Source organism: Athene cunicularia (assembly GCF_003259725.1).
Source record: "Athene cunicularia isolate RWA chromosome 15 unlocalized genomic scaffold, athCun1 chr15_part1, whole genome shotgun sequence".
Lineage (NCBI taxonomy): Eukaryota > Metazoa > Chordata > Aves > Strigiformes > Strigidae > Athene > Athene cunicularia.
Genome location: NW_020799121.1, coordinates 13,469,140 through 13,482,276, shown reverse-complemented (window position 1 = coordinate 13,482,276; position 13,137 = coordinate 13,469,140). Strand labels below are relative to the sequence as shown.

Sequence of the window (13,137 nt, the reverse complement as noted above, 5' to 3'; positions counted from 1 at the left end):
CCTTTTTTTTATTTTTCCTTTAGATCTTACCCAACCTAAACTTACAGTCCCCTTGCTCTACCTTTGCTGCTGCTGGGTTCTCTTCATGAAATGGCAAGAAAACCGCCCAGCGCTGAGGATTCTCACAGTCTCGGGGATCCCCCCCCAGTTCTACCCGGGGTGAAAGCACGTTGTGTTTAGGCACCAGGGTGCAGCATGCTCTGGGCTTCCTCGGTTCAGGCTGTCTGGGGGAGGAGTGGAAAAAATGTTTCTGTGAAGAATTGCTCGATTCGATTTTAGAGAAGAAATGTCTGTGGTGGCAATGACGAGGTTTAACAGGGGACAGGATGGCTCATGGAGCTGCATTTTCTGCAGGGGGTACTGAAAAATTGGACAGCAGAGAGGAAAGCACAGAATGTAGCAGAGCTTTGGTCTGTGTGAGGTTCTGTGCATGTGCCTGTTAAAATGCAGTAGGAAAGGTAGCAAGCATATGTTTTAAGTATTTTGAGCGGTTACTATGGTAACTGTATAAATTCTAGCAAGTCAATTGGGTTAGTGAATCTGTGGCTGCATGTGGCACACTTTGCAAAATTAATGAATACTGTTTCATGAATGATTTATCCTGACATCTAAAGGTTAAAGTGTCTTGTACTAGAGATGCTGAGGGGTGCTTTTCTGTATCGATCCATAAATAATTAGCTGTTTGTAATTAGTTAAAGATTCCCAGTCAGATAGATACTGAGCTTGAGGAACTTTTCTGGCTTGCTTGATGTGGTATTTTGGGAGCCTCAGACCTGTCCAGGCATTTTAACTTCATTGGAAAAAGTGTCGAAACATCTACTAGCTCAGCTGGTCCATCTTTTATTAAAGGTGTGTGAGAAGTCTGCTCGGAGGGTAATGAGAGAATGAGTGGATTGCAGGAGAAATGTTGAGGGAAGGGGTGTCATTTCTCCCCGTCTACAGGCAGAAACTGCTCAAGGCTTGATCCATGACCCACGCAGCTGCAACAGGGGTTTAGAAGCTGCACAACTCCACTGTCATCTTGTCCTTTATTTTTCTCTCTTTTTAAATTCACTTCTGTCTCAGTCTGTACAAAAATCACTCGCCTCTCCACAGCCAAGCAGGGAGCTGAAAGGGAGGAGAGATGCAGGGTTTATGGGAGCACTCCACAAATACTGAAGGGTTTTCAGAGTTAAAAAAGGCACCACAGTCTTTTCCTAAAAGAAACTGGGAAATAGCTGAGGTGTGTTTGGGGCAGGGGAGGAGAGTGTCATGGAGCTCTGTGGACATGGCCTCTGGGTAGCCAGGGGTGAATCCGGTCAGTGTGAGGTTTTTCCGATTGCAAGCAGCAGTCAAGAGCATAAACACCAGAAAATTAAGCTCGAGGAGGGTGAAACGAAGTGATTTGTTTGTAGAATGTGGCCAGGTTAATGCTGCACAGTGTGACCATAGAGAAATGCTAGTGCTGGTAGAGGAAAAGTAGTCAAAAAAAACAGCTCGAAAAGTGTGATGGACAGGAGATTGCAACGTGAGTCTGAGGGGGGAGAGGGGCCACAGCTGTCAGAGCGGGTTCTGGAGAAGCGGCTGAATAACGTGCAGCTCACTGGGATTTACAGGTGAAACAGTTCTCAGAATTTTCATATTTTTTCCTTCTTTTTTATGTCATCAGTCTGTACAGATGTAAGGAGTTCATACAGGCTGTCTCTGTGTAGGAAGCAGACAAAATTTCTTGGAAACGAGGTGTACTTTGTGCTGCTGCTGCAATTCCTGGGTCTGATTTGCCCGCAGGAAATATTTGGCCATACCCCCATAGCAGTGGTCACTTTTCTTGAGAGAGACAGATTTGCTTTAAGACTTCTCATTGTAAGTCTCTCTACACCCTTCTTGTATCTATTTTTCATATCAATAAAGCTGTCTGATTAAACCCCAGCAAAAGGACACCAATTAATCTTAAACCTGAAGGGCTTAACAGCGTCACAGTATGTGAAAGGAGAAGGTAAGTTGTCAGAAAATATGGAGGAGACTCATTATCTAGGTGAGCTGCATTTAGCTGAGAATTGGAGGCTGACAGACAACCTTCCTTCTCATTGGAACTTGCTTAACGCTTTCTGTGCCTGTCTCTGCCAAACCTGAATGTCTGCAAAGGGCTGGAAGTATTTAGCCAGTAAAATAGTGTTTGCTGCTGTTCCCGGGGCTCCGAGGTTTCCGTGACAAATGTTTGTCTCGCTGACCTTGTGGGTGAACCCTGAACCCTTGGGAGATCTAAGGGGAGATTGTGTTCAAGTCAAGGTGCAGGTAGTTGCTCCTATAACCAGTTCTGCAGGGCAGTAATTGCTGACTTGGGCCACTGAGTAAGAAGAAAGGAGGAGATGGTGAAAAATAAATAAATGGCCTGAAAAATAGATCATTTCATAACCTTATCAGCAGTTCAGTTACCCCGGTGTTTGTGGTGGGGCTTTACACTTTTGTTGTACAAATTATGGTGTTTGGTTTGTTTTGCTTTTCTAAAAGCTCTCTGTGCCTGCCAGTCTGGACCACGAGAACCTGCAGCAACAATATTTTCAGCTGAAGTTGTAAGGGGTTAGGGTGGCACCACTGACTTACAGGTTCCGGATATGGTAACAAACACCAGACTAACAGCTTTAGGGATCAATAATTTATCTCAAAATAATGGTACAGTAACAAATACGGATCAGTAGTACAATTATCCAGGTCAAAACAACAGCAAACCCAGTAATTCACCACTCCTGGGCTAAACTTCATTGCCAGGCACACCAAAACCTCACAGTTCGGTTCTCCTTGGTGTGTGTGGGCCTGGAAATAGGGCACGAGGCAGTGGTGGCCTCACACCTCTCTCGTGTGCCCAGGACATGAAAACAGGGTGTAACGCAGTAGTAGCTCCTCACTAGCTGATGTTCTTGGTCACTGAACAATTTGTGTTTGTGTGCGTGTGGTGTCCTAGCAGAAAATCGATTACTTTGAGGATTTTTAGGCTCTGTAGCCTGTCCCACGTTCATTTTATGATGATAATGATGCTCTGATAAATTATACTAAGGAAACAATCCTTAGTGTATTAACTGTAGTCTCCTTGTACTTGTGTTTTAGCTGGAAGAGGAGAGATCAGTTCTCAATAACCAGTTATTAGAAATGAAAAAGAGGTAAGTTGGTTTTTTTCTGATGTGTGTTTACGTATACAGCCCTACAGCAAACTTCAGAAAACATAAGAACACTGCTAAGCAAGGGGTTCTTTTCTGTTTTATCATAGTTAAAAAGTGCTGAGGTTGTTACACACGTTGGATTGTAGATGGCACCTTCCATATTTTCTTTATTTAAAGTGAGAAGGAAGTGTAACTGTATTAATGTAAGCAGTGGTCTTTACTGTTTCCTCTTTAGTCCTGCACCTCTTGCATTGTAGCAGTTCTTTTCATTTTCAGTAACCAGTTCAGTGTTTGGTTTTAGTCTGCTCTGGAATATTGGATTGTCCCTCAGTCTGAGAAAAATGCATGCCTACAGGTCTGACCCCTCAGGTTCTTAAGGAGTAACGGAAAAATACAGTGATGCTGAGGAGCGTTGTTATTAAGAGGGAAAAAAAAGAAAGCAAGCAAGGCTGCAGTTACGCAGTGTTGAATGGCTTGTTCTTGTAATTCTGGGATTTTGAGTTCGTTGTGGCAGTAATTATTGCAGTTCATTCAGCACTGTTTTTCAGTACCAGGAGATTTGTCCTGAGTGACTGGGGCATCTATTTGTAAACTGTGCTGTTCAATAAATGATCCCAAGTTACAAAATTTACTGTCTTTCTGCAGTACGGGTGTGGAAGGCTAATGGCTGAGTGCCACGATGTCTTTAGGACAATGTGGGCTTTTCAGAAGCAGTTATATAAATCCTTAGCAAAAGATGCAGCTCTCCATGACACCAAATGTGTTCCAGGAAAAACAAACCAACCCCTGTTAAATTTCCTGAATTTATAATGGTCACCACGAAGAACAGCAAGTGGCACTTTGGTATTTATGCACATCCTTAGCTACTCAGTGTTACTTGCTGTCCCTTGTTTATTCCCTAGAAGCCTGTTGTCTGGGAGGTGGGTCATGCCCTGCTGTATCCCACGGCCTTCGACAGCCCCCTCGGGGTGTGCGCCCGCTACAGCCCCCTCAGGGTGTCCGAGTCTGAGCAGTTGTTAGACAGCAGCAAGTGAGCAGCTGAGCCTCCAGCCCCAGCCAACCTCATGAACTGCATCACTTGGCCTTTAGCTGCATAGAACAGCAAAATAGAAAAATAACTGACAGTTATCATCATCTTAATAAAGATGAAGGATTTTTTTTTTAAGGTCAAGAGATTTTTTTTTTTAAGGTGAGGGAGAAGATAAGGAGACAAATCTTGAGCTGGTGTATTGACATCCACAATAATTAGTATGTTGACACCAAGTGGGGATCATCTCCAGCATATTCGATGTGGAGGAAGGGAAGGGAAAGGAGGATGTTAGTGCTGCTGACAGCTTAGAATGCTGTTTGTAGCCTGTTTATTTAATGTGTTTACAAACATGTATGTTAAATAGTGTAACACCTGAAAGTTACTCGAGGGAAGGAGGGAGTGGGGCCCCAAGATTCATTCAATACTTTCCAGCAGTTCTGTTCCATATACATTTTAAGAAACAGATTCTTTAGTAAGTTATTAAAAAAAAAAAAAAAAGGTGTGTGGCTCCAATTTTCCTTCTCCCGTTTTTTCCCCTGTGTGAGCTGCCTGAAATAATCTAGATAATTATGAAATCGTTCAAGTGAATTTTAACATTACTTTACCTTCAGTTGGTTACGCCGAGATGCCCGAGTTTGTGAGTGGCTTAACGACATTCCTCAACAGTGCTGAATAAACTCCAATACAATACAAGAAACAGCCAACCTCGCTGAAGCAGACTGCAGGCCATGAGGGGTCAGAATACACCAGCACAGGGCACGGTTTGCTAACAAAGTTAGGCTGAATGGAGAGCTAATTAAATAAAAATGAGTCTCTATAAATTCCCAAATTCCACTGAAGTTGGTGGTGAGATGAGCGATGATTTCTTCCTTTTGTCTTAAGAATTTGAGATAGTGAAGAAGAGACATCTTTTTGTTTCGATTAGGTCAAATCTCTAGCAGTGGTCTTCTCACCAGCCTTCCACCCACAGGAATTCTCTTCCTCTATTTCAGCAGCTCCCTCTAGGAAATAGTCCTGCTAGGAGTGACAGGGGTTAGAGATTTATGAATCTAAGGGGGTTCTGTGTTACTTCAGCTCATTAGGTTCATTGTGGGTTGCTAACTGTCTTACTGTCTTTGAGCTTGCGCTATTTATCGATACTCATTTCATTCCTCTCTCTTCCCTTTCCTACCCTTGCTTCCTTTGCTATATCTGTGTGTCTTTAATGGTAAGACTCAAGAAAGTCTATCCACGTTACAATAAATAATTTATTTTTTTTTTAAGTAAAGTTGTTGTACATATTTTGGCTGCCTTTGTCCCTTGGTGTCTTGCTTTTGTTTTGTAAAATACTCAGCTATATATATATATATATATATATTTATAAAAAGTCTATCTTTTTTACCAAAACAAAAAAGCCCCTTGGTGCAAATTTAGTTGTTCCTTACAGTATTTTCCATTTCTACTCCATGTTTCTAACATGTGGTTCTTGTTATCTTGCATTTTTAAAGCTTGCCCAGTAACACTTTAAGGTATTTGCTTCATTCTTAGAATTTCTTATTTTTGTAGTAAGGGAAGAATCTGGGTGATCTTTATTTTTTTTTATGTTAAAACAAAACAAAAAAACCTCTCTCTCTCCCGTGACTTCTACACACTGTTCAAAATGTGGTTTAACCTCCTCAAGAAAGTGAAATTTTAAGCTGCCTTGTGAAATGACAAAATAATTTGTATTGATGGGGGTTTTTTAAATCCCTGCTGGCAAGCAGGTATTTTGGGCTTGAATTGGCAGGGGAAAAGTTTTAAGTTCACCGGATCAAATTTTTTTTTTTTTTCCTCCTGATAAATAAATAGTTTCCACAAGATTTTCCTTGCAAGTTATCAGTACGTAGTTATTTCACATTCAACATATGCTCCTTACTCTCCCTCATATGAATCATACTACGAACGATGCAGGAGCTGAGAGCATTGGTGGGGTAGACTCAGCTGATGCTGGAAGTGAACTGTGATCCACACTTACGTATAAGTAGTGACATATACCTACTATACTTGTAAGTTTTCCAGTTTCAACATTTTAGAGGGCCTCCAACTGGAGCTGTAAAGCATCTTTCCTGGAGAGACTGCCCTGTGAAAGAAAAAAACAATGCTACATTACAGGGACCTTTTTCCCCCCTCCTCTTGTTTTCTCTTTTCTCCCCTTGTTTCTCTCCCCTTGTGTTACAACATTCTCAACTCCTATATTGAATTTGTAAATATGTATTTATATGCTCACAAACTGTTTGCCTTTTTTTCAACCACCTAAATGCTTGTGGTGGTTGAAGCCAAGCCCACTAAACGGCAAGTTTAACTATGTTTGTACAAAAGCATGTGTTTGGTCTTGATCTCTAAGGTAAAGATCTGACCAAAAAGTGGAAACATTGGCTGAATAACAAGCTCTTGAACGTGAGATGGGTCACTGGGGTTTCCATCTGCCCTCCAACAGCTGTGTGTATAGCAAAGGAACCCCGGGTGAGTCTCAGGTACAGCAGAGCTTGTGAGCAACAACTTCCAGACGGACTTTCCAGTAAAGGCTGGATTTGCAGCTCCGTGGGTTGGAGACGGCAGCTGCCTTCTGCCAGCACCGCCCTGTGCTTTTGATCCAATTCAGCAAAGCATTTAAAAACAACATGGGTTAGGCTGGAGCATGTATGTGACCCTGCTGAAGAGCACAGAGTGCTGTCACACTTTCAGGGCTTTGCTGAACCAGGGTTGGCGAGGAGGCCTGCTAAATGCTGTTGCCCTTTGGGGTTTTATTAACAGGAGTATGACTTGTATTTGAAGGCAAGTTCATGCAGTCTGCAATTTGTTGTGTTGCTGCTTATATTAATTCTCTCATTGTAAAAATATACCCAAGCCAAAATCAACCTTTTGGTTCTTGTTTGGTAGCCGCATCAGCTTTTCTAAACCCCAGATTCTCCACTTGCTGCTTCCATCCCCAAGTGTAATCTTAACAATGAAAGAATTGCATTAATTGTGCTCTCATTGTTGAGTTTCCTATTTATCTCGAGTCGGTGAGATTTACTGTATTTCATGGTCTGGGTATCGTGGCTCTCACTAACTGTAGATACGAAAACTTTTCCGTTTGAACTTAACATAACGTAACCTACCGAGCATTGTCACACAAGGACGTGCTCTGCTCCATCCCTTGAACAGCCCTAAGAAAGTGTAATTTGGTTTAATGACTTAAATGAAATCGTTAGGTCACTTGGGATCTTTGAATTCTTGGCTACTTCCTGCTTTTTGTGTAGTGGGTACGCACTCAGGCAGCCTCGTTCGGCCTCAGCACTCTCAGGTAGTAAGAAGCAGCTCACGGCCATGCGACCGTGATCCTCCAGACCGAGATGGACAGAACTGCACAGAAAACTGGCTGCAGCCTGCAGGAGCTCGGAGAGTTGAGAGCTGCTGGGCACTGCCTCGGGCTCTGAAATGCAAGTTTCTCTTCTAGAAAAGTAAAGATAGATTTTGGAGTAACAATTTATTTAAAAAAACAAACAACAAAAAAAAAACCTTTCAGCTCTGTAGCGATAGTCCTCGCATCAGAGGACAGTTGCTCCTCTGAGTGTGCTCTGTGACCTGTCAGGAAAACGCGTTGGTGCCCGTTGTGGGGATGTCAGAGCTGGGATGCCTGAAGGTCACTGTCAGGACAGGGCTTGTAGGCAGAAGTTGTGTCTCATTACATCAGCTGAAGAGGTTGGGAGATCTGGGCATGGCTACACAGAAGGGGTTTGTGCCTGCTCTGGAGTTCTTTTTAACCCTTCTTCCATGAATTAAACCAAATCCCACGTGGTTTTGTGCTGAAACAGTAGTTACTAAAGGCCCAGAAACCTTAAAGTATGTGTTTCAGGAAATAATGTTATTGAAATTAGTGAGGACCAGCTGATATTTCCAGCATCATCCATGCTTTGCATGACAACTTGTATAATGAGCTTTGCATGTATGTTTTGTTGCTTGTTAATAATTTTCCAGAAGTAACAAAACTCTGAAGTTAGGCTTTGTGGAACATTGTGCAACATGTTTGTTTATCCTGTATCTCCCCAGTCTATTAACTTGCTTCTTTAAATTCAAATGGATACGATGATTTGCAGATTCTGGCATGTACTACCTAGGTAAAGTCTTTGCTTTGTTTCCACAGTTGTAATATCTGAAATATTTATACATATATAAAATCTTAGTCAAGTACTGAATCGAAATTTGCTTTTTAAGAATCACTTCTTACAGTAGTCTAATACTTGAAATTAAATTAAACTTTTTTAGGCGACTACAAGAATCTATTCTTTAGATGATTTCTGGTTGTATTTGGTTTTCTTTTAGAGAATCAACATTAAAAAAAGAAATCGATGAAGAGAGAGCATCTTTACAAAAATCCATCAGTGTTACTAGTGCCTTGATCACACAAAAAGATGAGGAACTGGAAAAACTCAGAAACGAGGTAAATGAGAAATGGTGGGATGATTCTTAATTTCACATTAAGTTATGGCTAGAAGCATATGGCTTTGTAGGGTTGCTACTGAAGAGCTGCCTAATTCTTTTTCTTTATTAATTTAGCATAGTTAAACCTTAGGAATAAATCTTTGGGTATCTCTGCCTGCTTAGGAGACTTCTAGCGTGTCTTTTCGGTGGCTCTTTAGCCCTCAGTACTAAGGATGTTGTCTCGGTGCCGTGAGTTCATTCTGGAAGGCCTAAGCATTCTCAAATAATTCTTACAGATCACGGTGCTCCGTGGAGAAAACGCTTCTGCAAAAACCTTGCAGTCAGTGGTTAAATCACTGGAGTCTGATAAATTGAAACTTGAGGAAAAGGTGAAGAACTTGGAGCAAAAACTCAAGGAAAACAACGAACAGCCTTTAACTGTAACGAGCTCCTCAGGTAAAAGGGAGACCCTCGTTACTGCCTCTGTGCCTTCAGCTTTAATCGTACAGATCTTTGCCAATTGTTAACCAGATAGTTAAAAGGAGGTTTAACTAACTGACCCTCCTGAGAAAAAGTGACTTTCCTGTTGCAGGACACACATAAGACTGGAAGGAAAACGTCTGACCAGCTGCAGAATGCAAAAGCTGCCGACTGTGTCAGTTAACCCCATTTACACCGGGGGGCGAAGGGGCGGGTTGACTTGGAGTGAAACATGTGCATAAGCCAGAAAACTTCATCCTGCTCACGGTGTGGGTTCTGTGCAAGGGCCTCTCTTAGACTGGTTCTGGTTTTCCTTGCTGTAAAGTAGCGTGTAGGCATCATAATAAAACCACCTGCCTGAGCGCCAGCCTGGGAGTCCCACGTTTTGTGCTTGAGCTTGATAAGCTCCGTGTCACTGCAGCCTCCTTTCTCAGCAGAGCTTTCCTCTGCGGGTGTGGCCACGTTAGCTGTCCCCTATACATACATCTTTTGTATTTTAATAACTAACATGCAGTATTAAATATGCTTTTGTCATGCAGTGGTCAAAAAAATTCCCCAAAGTCGTCCTTACAGAAGCTTACACCGATTAGAAAGCAGCAAGAATTAAGATATTTTGGAGACTAGAGGCTGTTATGTGACATTATTTCAGTCCCTGACTAAGCCATTGTGTGTTTTGTCATTTAGATTACTGGATACTTACACCTTGTTTGGTTCTGTTGTTCTGTTTTCTTTAAAGGTGACATTGCTGCTAATCTACTTCAAGATGAAATTGCAAAAGAGAAGCAGGTATTTGATCTGAAACATCAGCATGCTAAAACAGCTGCGTGTTTGGGGGCAGAGTATTTTTCAAACAACTTGTTCCTATCAGATTTTGTAGATCAGGATTATAATGGGCAGATTTAGCTTGTAAACTGCTTCTGAAGGGAAATACGAATGATTGTAAATGTTAAGAATCAAGTGATGAGCAATACTGGAGAAATAGTTCCAGTTACTGGAACGTGAGGAAGCCAACAGGGAAGCAGGGGTGGGAGGTGTTGGCCTGCAGGCTGCTGGTGTGGTGCAGCCCAGCAGAGCGCGCTCACAAACTGCTCCTTGGCCTTCCCGAGGGCCTCCGGGTGTGACCTTGAACCTGTGGTGCTTGCCACCTTGGAGAAATGGGCTACCTGAGCTCCTGTGCTACTTCTAAGCTTCTGCAGTTGAAAATGTTGATCTTCGCTGCTGCTTAACTGCAGAACTTCACTCAGAGTGAAGCAGAACTGGCAGCAACGGAGCAAGGGTTTGCTCAGTTAGCACGTGCTTGGTAACAGGAAAAATGTGTCAAGAGTATGATAACCATAATGAACGTGAGAAGCACAGCAGCGGGCAGCCTGAGGAAACACCGTTAGAAGAGAAGCACCTTTTGCTTGTTATAGAAGTCAGATCACTAATGTCAGTCATGTCGATTAAAAAATGTCCTTCCTAGTCTGTACAGAGATCAGAAATAATGTCGTTAACATGCACCAATCTTTTTCTGTTTTTCTGCCCCCTCGAATTCACCTGCTGATGACAACCCTTCCTTCCAATCAGCACGAGGTTTGTTCCACTTCTTGTCTTCCTTTATTTTACTGTGTTAATTTGCCAGGGGTTACTTAATGACGTTCAGCAGTGCTGCTGCAGCGCTGGCTTGCTGGTCTCTGTGACTCTGGCTTTGGGAGATGCCACCAGGTGTGTCCCCTGCAGGACAGCTCCGAGGGTTCAGAGGAACAGAGATGCTGGTTCTGATCAGAATCTACAACTGGATTTATGCTCAAAATGGAACATTAGACAAAGAACCTGATTGAACAGTGGTGGGTTGAGACCCACCAACGTCTCGGGTGTGTTGGCTGGGCAGAAGTTCTGGTTCCCTGGACAGAAATTGCACTGAGGGTCTCGGGGGTCCCTTGGGAAGTTCCCATCCCTCCTTCTCAGTGTCTCTCATCCAGCAATCCAGCGCTGAGAGATAACGTGGCTCTGCCCATGTCAGTTTGAGGGTTATTCCCTTGTTGCTCGCTTTCTCTGAAGTGCTGTCCTCAACCTGCTGACTGTCCTTGTTCTTGACTGTCATAGATTGACTTCCTGAATTCAGTGATTGTAGATCTGCAAAGGAGAAATGAAGAATTGAACTCAAAAATACAAAGAATGTGTGAAGCCGCCCTCAATGGCAATGAAGAGGAGATAAATAACTATGACAGGTATAAATCCTACAGGAAAACCGTGGCTCGTGGTGGTCAGTTCTGTCACCTGCACAATGCACCAACCTGGTCTCAGCTCTCAGGAAGGACAAATGTAACTTACTCTTGAATTTAGGGTGATTGAGTCCAGCCTTCTCTTTTAGGTCCGTTTCTGTGGTTGTACCTGGTGGTGCAGAGTGATCTCTGTAGCGAGCGATCACAAACACCGATGTAACCTGTTTGTTGTCAGATTTGGTCGAGTTTGGCCCTTTCTGAATTAAGAAGAGTCTTGGCTCTCCAGAGGCCAGGAGCTGCACTGAGATGGGGAGATCCACTCTGGAGAAGCAGAACTAAAACCTATTTGTTATACTGTGACTTCAGCTCTCTTCTATAGAGGGAAAAGAGAAATTAGGGTACATGTGTTTCTCTTTAAAATAATGCCTGTATTTGCGTGGATATTTACACAGAGCACTTTGTTTAGTAAATACTGTAGTATGAGGGAACGGGGGAGGTACTGCAAGGCAGCTGAGATGTCTGATCTCCAGAAGGGCTTTGGTAATTATCTTTTATTGTTGACCACCATGGCGCTTCCTCAGTCTCAAGAATGACGAGGCAGCTTCTGGGGCGGGGCAGGGGAGCAGAGGCCTTTCTCCTGGAAGAGGGAGAAGGACCCTGTTTGACGTGCGCTGGTGCTGATCTTGCAGTGAGGAAGAAAGCCTGTCGAAGAAGAAACCTCGTCTCTTCTGCGATATCTGCGGCTGCTTTGATCTTCACGACACCGAGGACTGTCCGACGCAGGCGCAGATGCTGGAGGAGCCGCCGCACTCGGCGCACCACGGCAGCAGGAGGGAGGAGCGACCCTACTGCGACACCTGCGAGGTGTTCGGGCACTGGACGGCCGACTGCAACGACGACGAGACCTTCTAACGGCCCAGGGGACGGGCGGGCTCCGCGCCTGCCCCGACCGTTGATACCACCAGCATTCGTGTGTGCTGAATGTCAGGAGAAGGGACAGCGTTTCTTGATCCCCCTCGCTCCTATTCCTCTTGATAAATATTTTGCTTCTCCACTAATAAATACCCCCTCTCCCTTTAATAAACTTAAGTGAAAATATAAATAAATGATTTAACAAATGACTTTATGCTATTTCTTCCCAGGATCGGGGTTTGGTCCCGCTCTTAACAAGAAATGCCCCCGTGCTGTTGCATCTGTTGATGGGAAAACATGTATAGGAACGAAGCACTATAGTTATATTAAAGCTTATTTAAATACCTTAAAATTATGCTGTTAATTTTCATATTTGCACTAAACCATTTTAAGGCTGAATTTGTACATTTAGATTTTTAAACTTTTTTTGACACTGGACTGGGTTGAGAAATGTTTCATCTTTCTCTTCGTTTACTCATTTGATTGTGATTTCGCTCGGTGAACGTGAGCTCGGGGTTGCAGTTTGACGACAGTGTGAAACGTGAAATCATGAAGCAGGTAAGAAACGGAGCTGCCGGGGGGGGCGGGGGGGGTTAGAGACGCACATGCTGTGGCACACCTCAAGCAGTTCGTGGGACATCGGTTTTGCATCCTTTCAGCTTCTATATAGTGCGTGTGTGGTGTGCGTGTGTGTATATATGCATATATATATTAAAGTTATATTTTGGAAAAAAAAAAAGTGTTTTTCTTCCTATCTTTGTGTTCTGTTATGAAGGTAACGGGCTCTGTGTGAGGACAAACCCTGCGGCTGCGCTGTAAATAAATAGAAATAAAACTGCCGGCAGCGCTGTGGGACGTTGGCACTTCACACCAAACCGGTGCCTGGGGGGGACACTTGGGGCAAAAGCGGTGCCCGGGGGGGACAGTTGGGGCCGAAGGGGCGCCCGGGGGG

General features: G+C 43.4%; 1 protein-coding gene across 12 annotated transcripts in view; it reads left to right on the top strand.

Moving 5' to 3' along the window:
• The window catches only part of CLIP1 (CAP-Gly domain containing linker protein 1), a 71,209-nt gene extending 58,677 nt beyond the window's left edge, over positions 1 to 12,532 (top strand). For 9 of the 12 annotated variants that reach the window (XM_026859499.1, XM_026859502.1, XM_026859500.1 and 6 more), the window contains 8 exons: positions 3,085 to 3,137; positions 5,655 to 5,675; positions 8,491 to 8,608; positions 8,886 to 9,045; positions 9,806 to 9,855; positions 10,636 to 10,641; positions 11,155 to 11,279; positions 11,963 to 12,532. In XM_026859499.1, coding sequence (XP_026715300.1) covers positions 3,085 to 3,137; positions 5,655 to 5,675; positions 8,491 to 8,608; positions 8,886 to 9,045; positions 9,806 to 9,855; positions 10,636 to 10,641; positions 11,155 to 11,279; positions 11,963 to 12,185 — 756 coding nt within the window. In that variant the 3' untranslated portion in view covers positions 12,186 to 12,532. The remainder of the gene's footprint in view (positions 1 to 3,084; positions 3,138 to 5,654; positions 5,676 to 8,490; positions 8,609 to 8,885; positions 9,046 to 9,805; positions 9,856 to 10,635; positions 10,642 to 11,154; positions 11,280 to 11,962) is intronic. The other 3 variants (XM_026859501.1, XM_026859507.1, XM_026859498.1) reach the window with 2 other exon arrangements.
• The last annotated feature ends 605 nt before the right edge of the window (positions 12,533 to 13,137 follow it).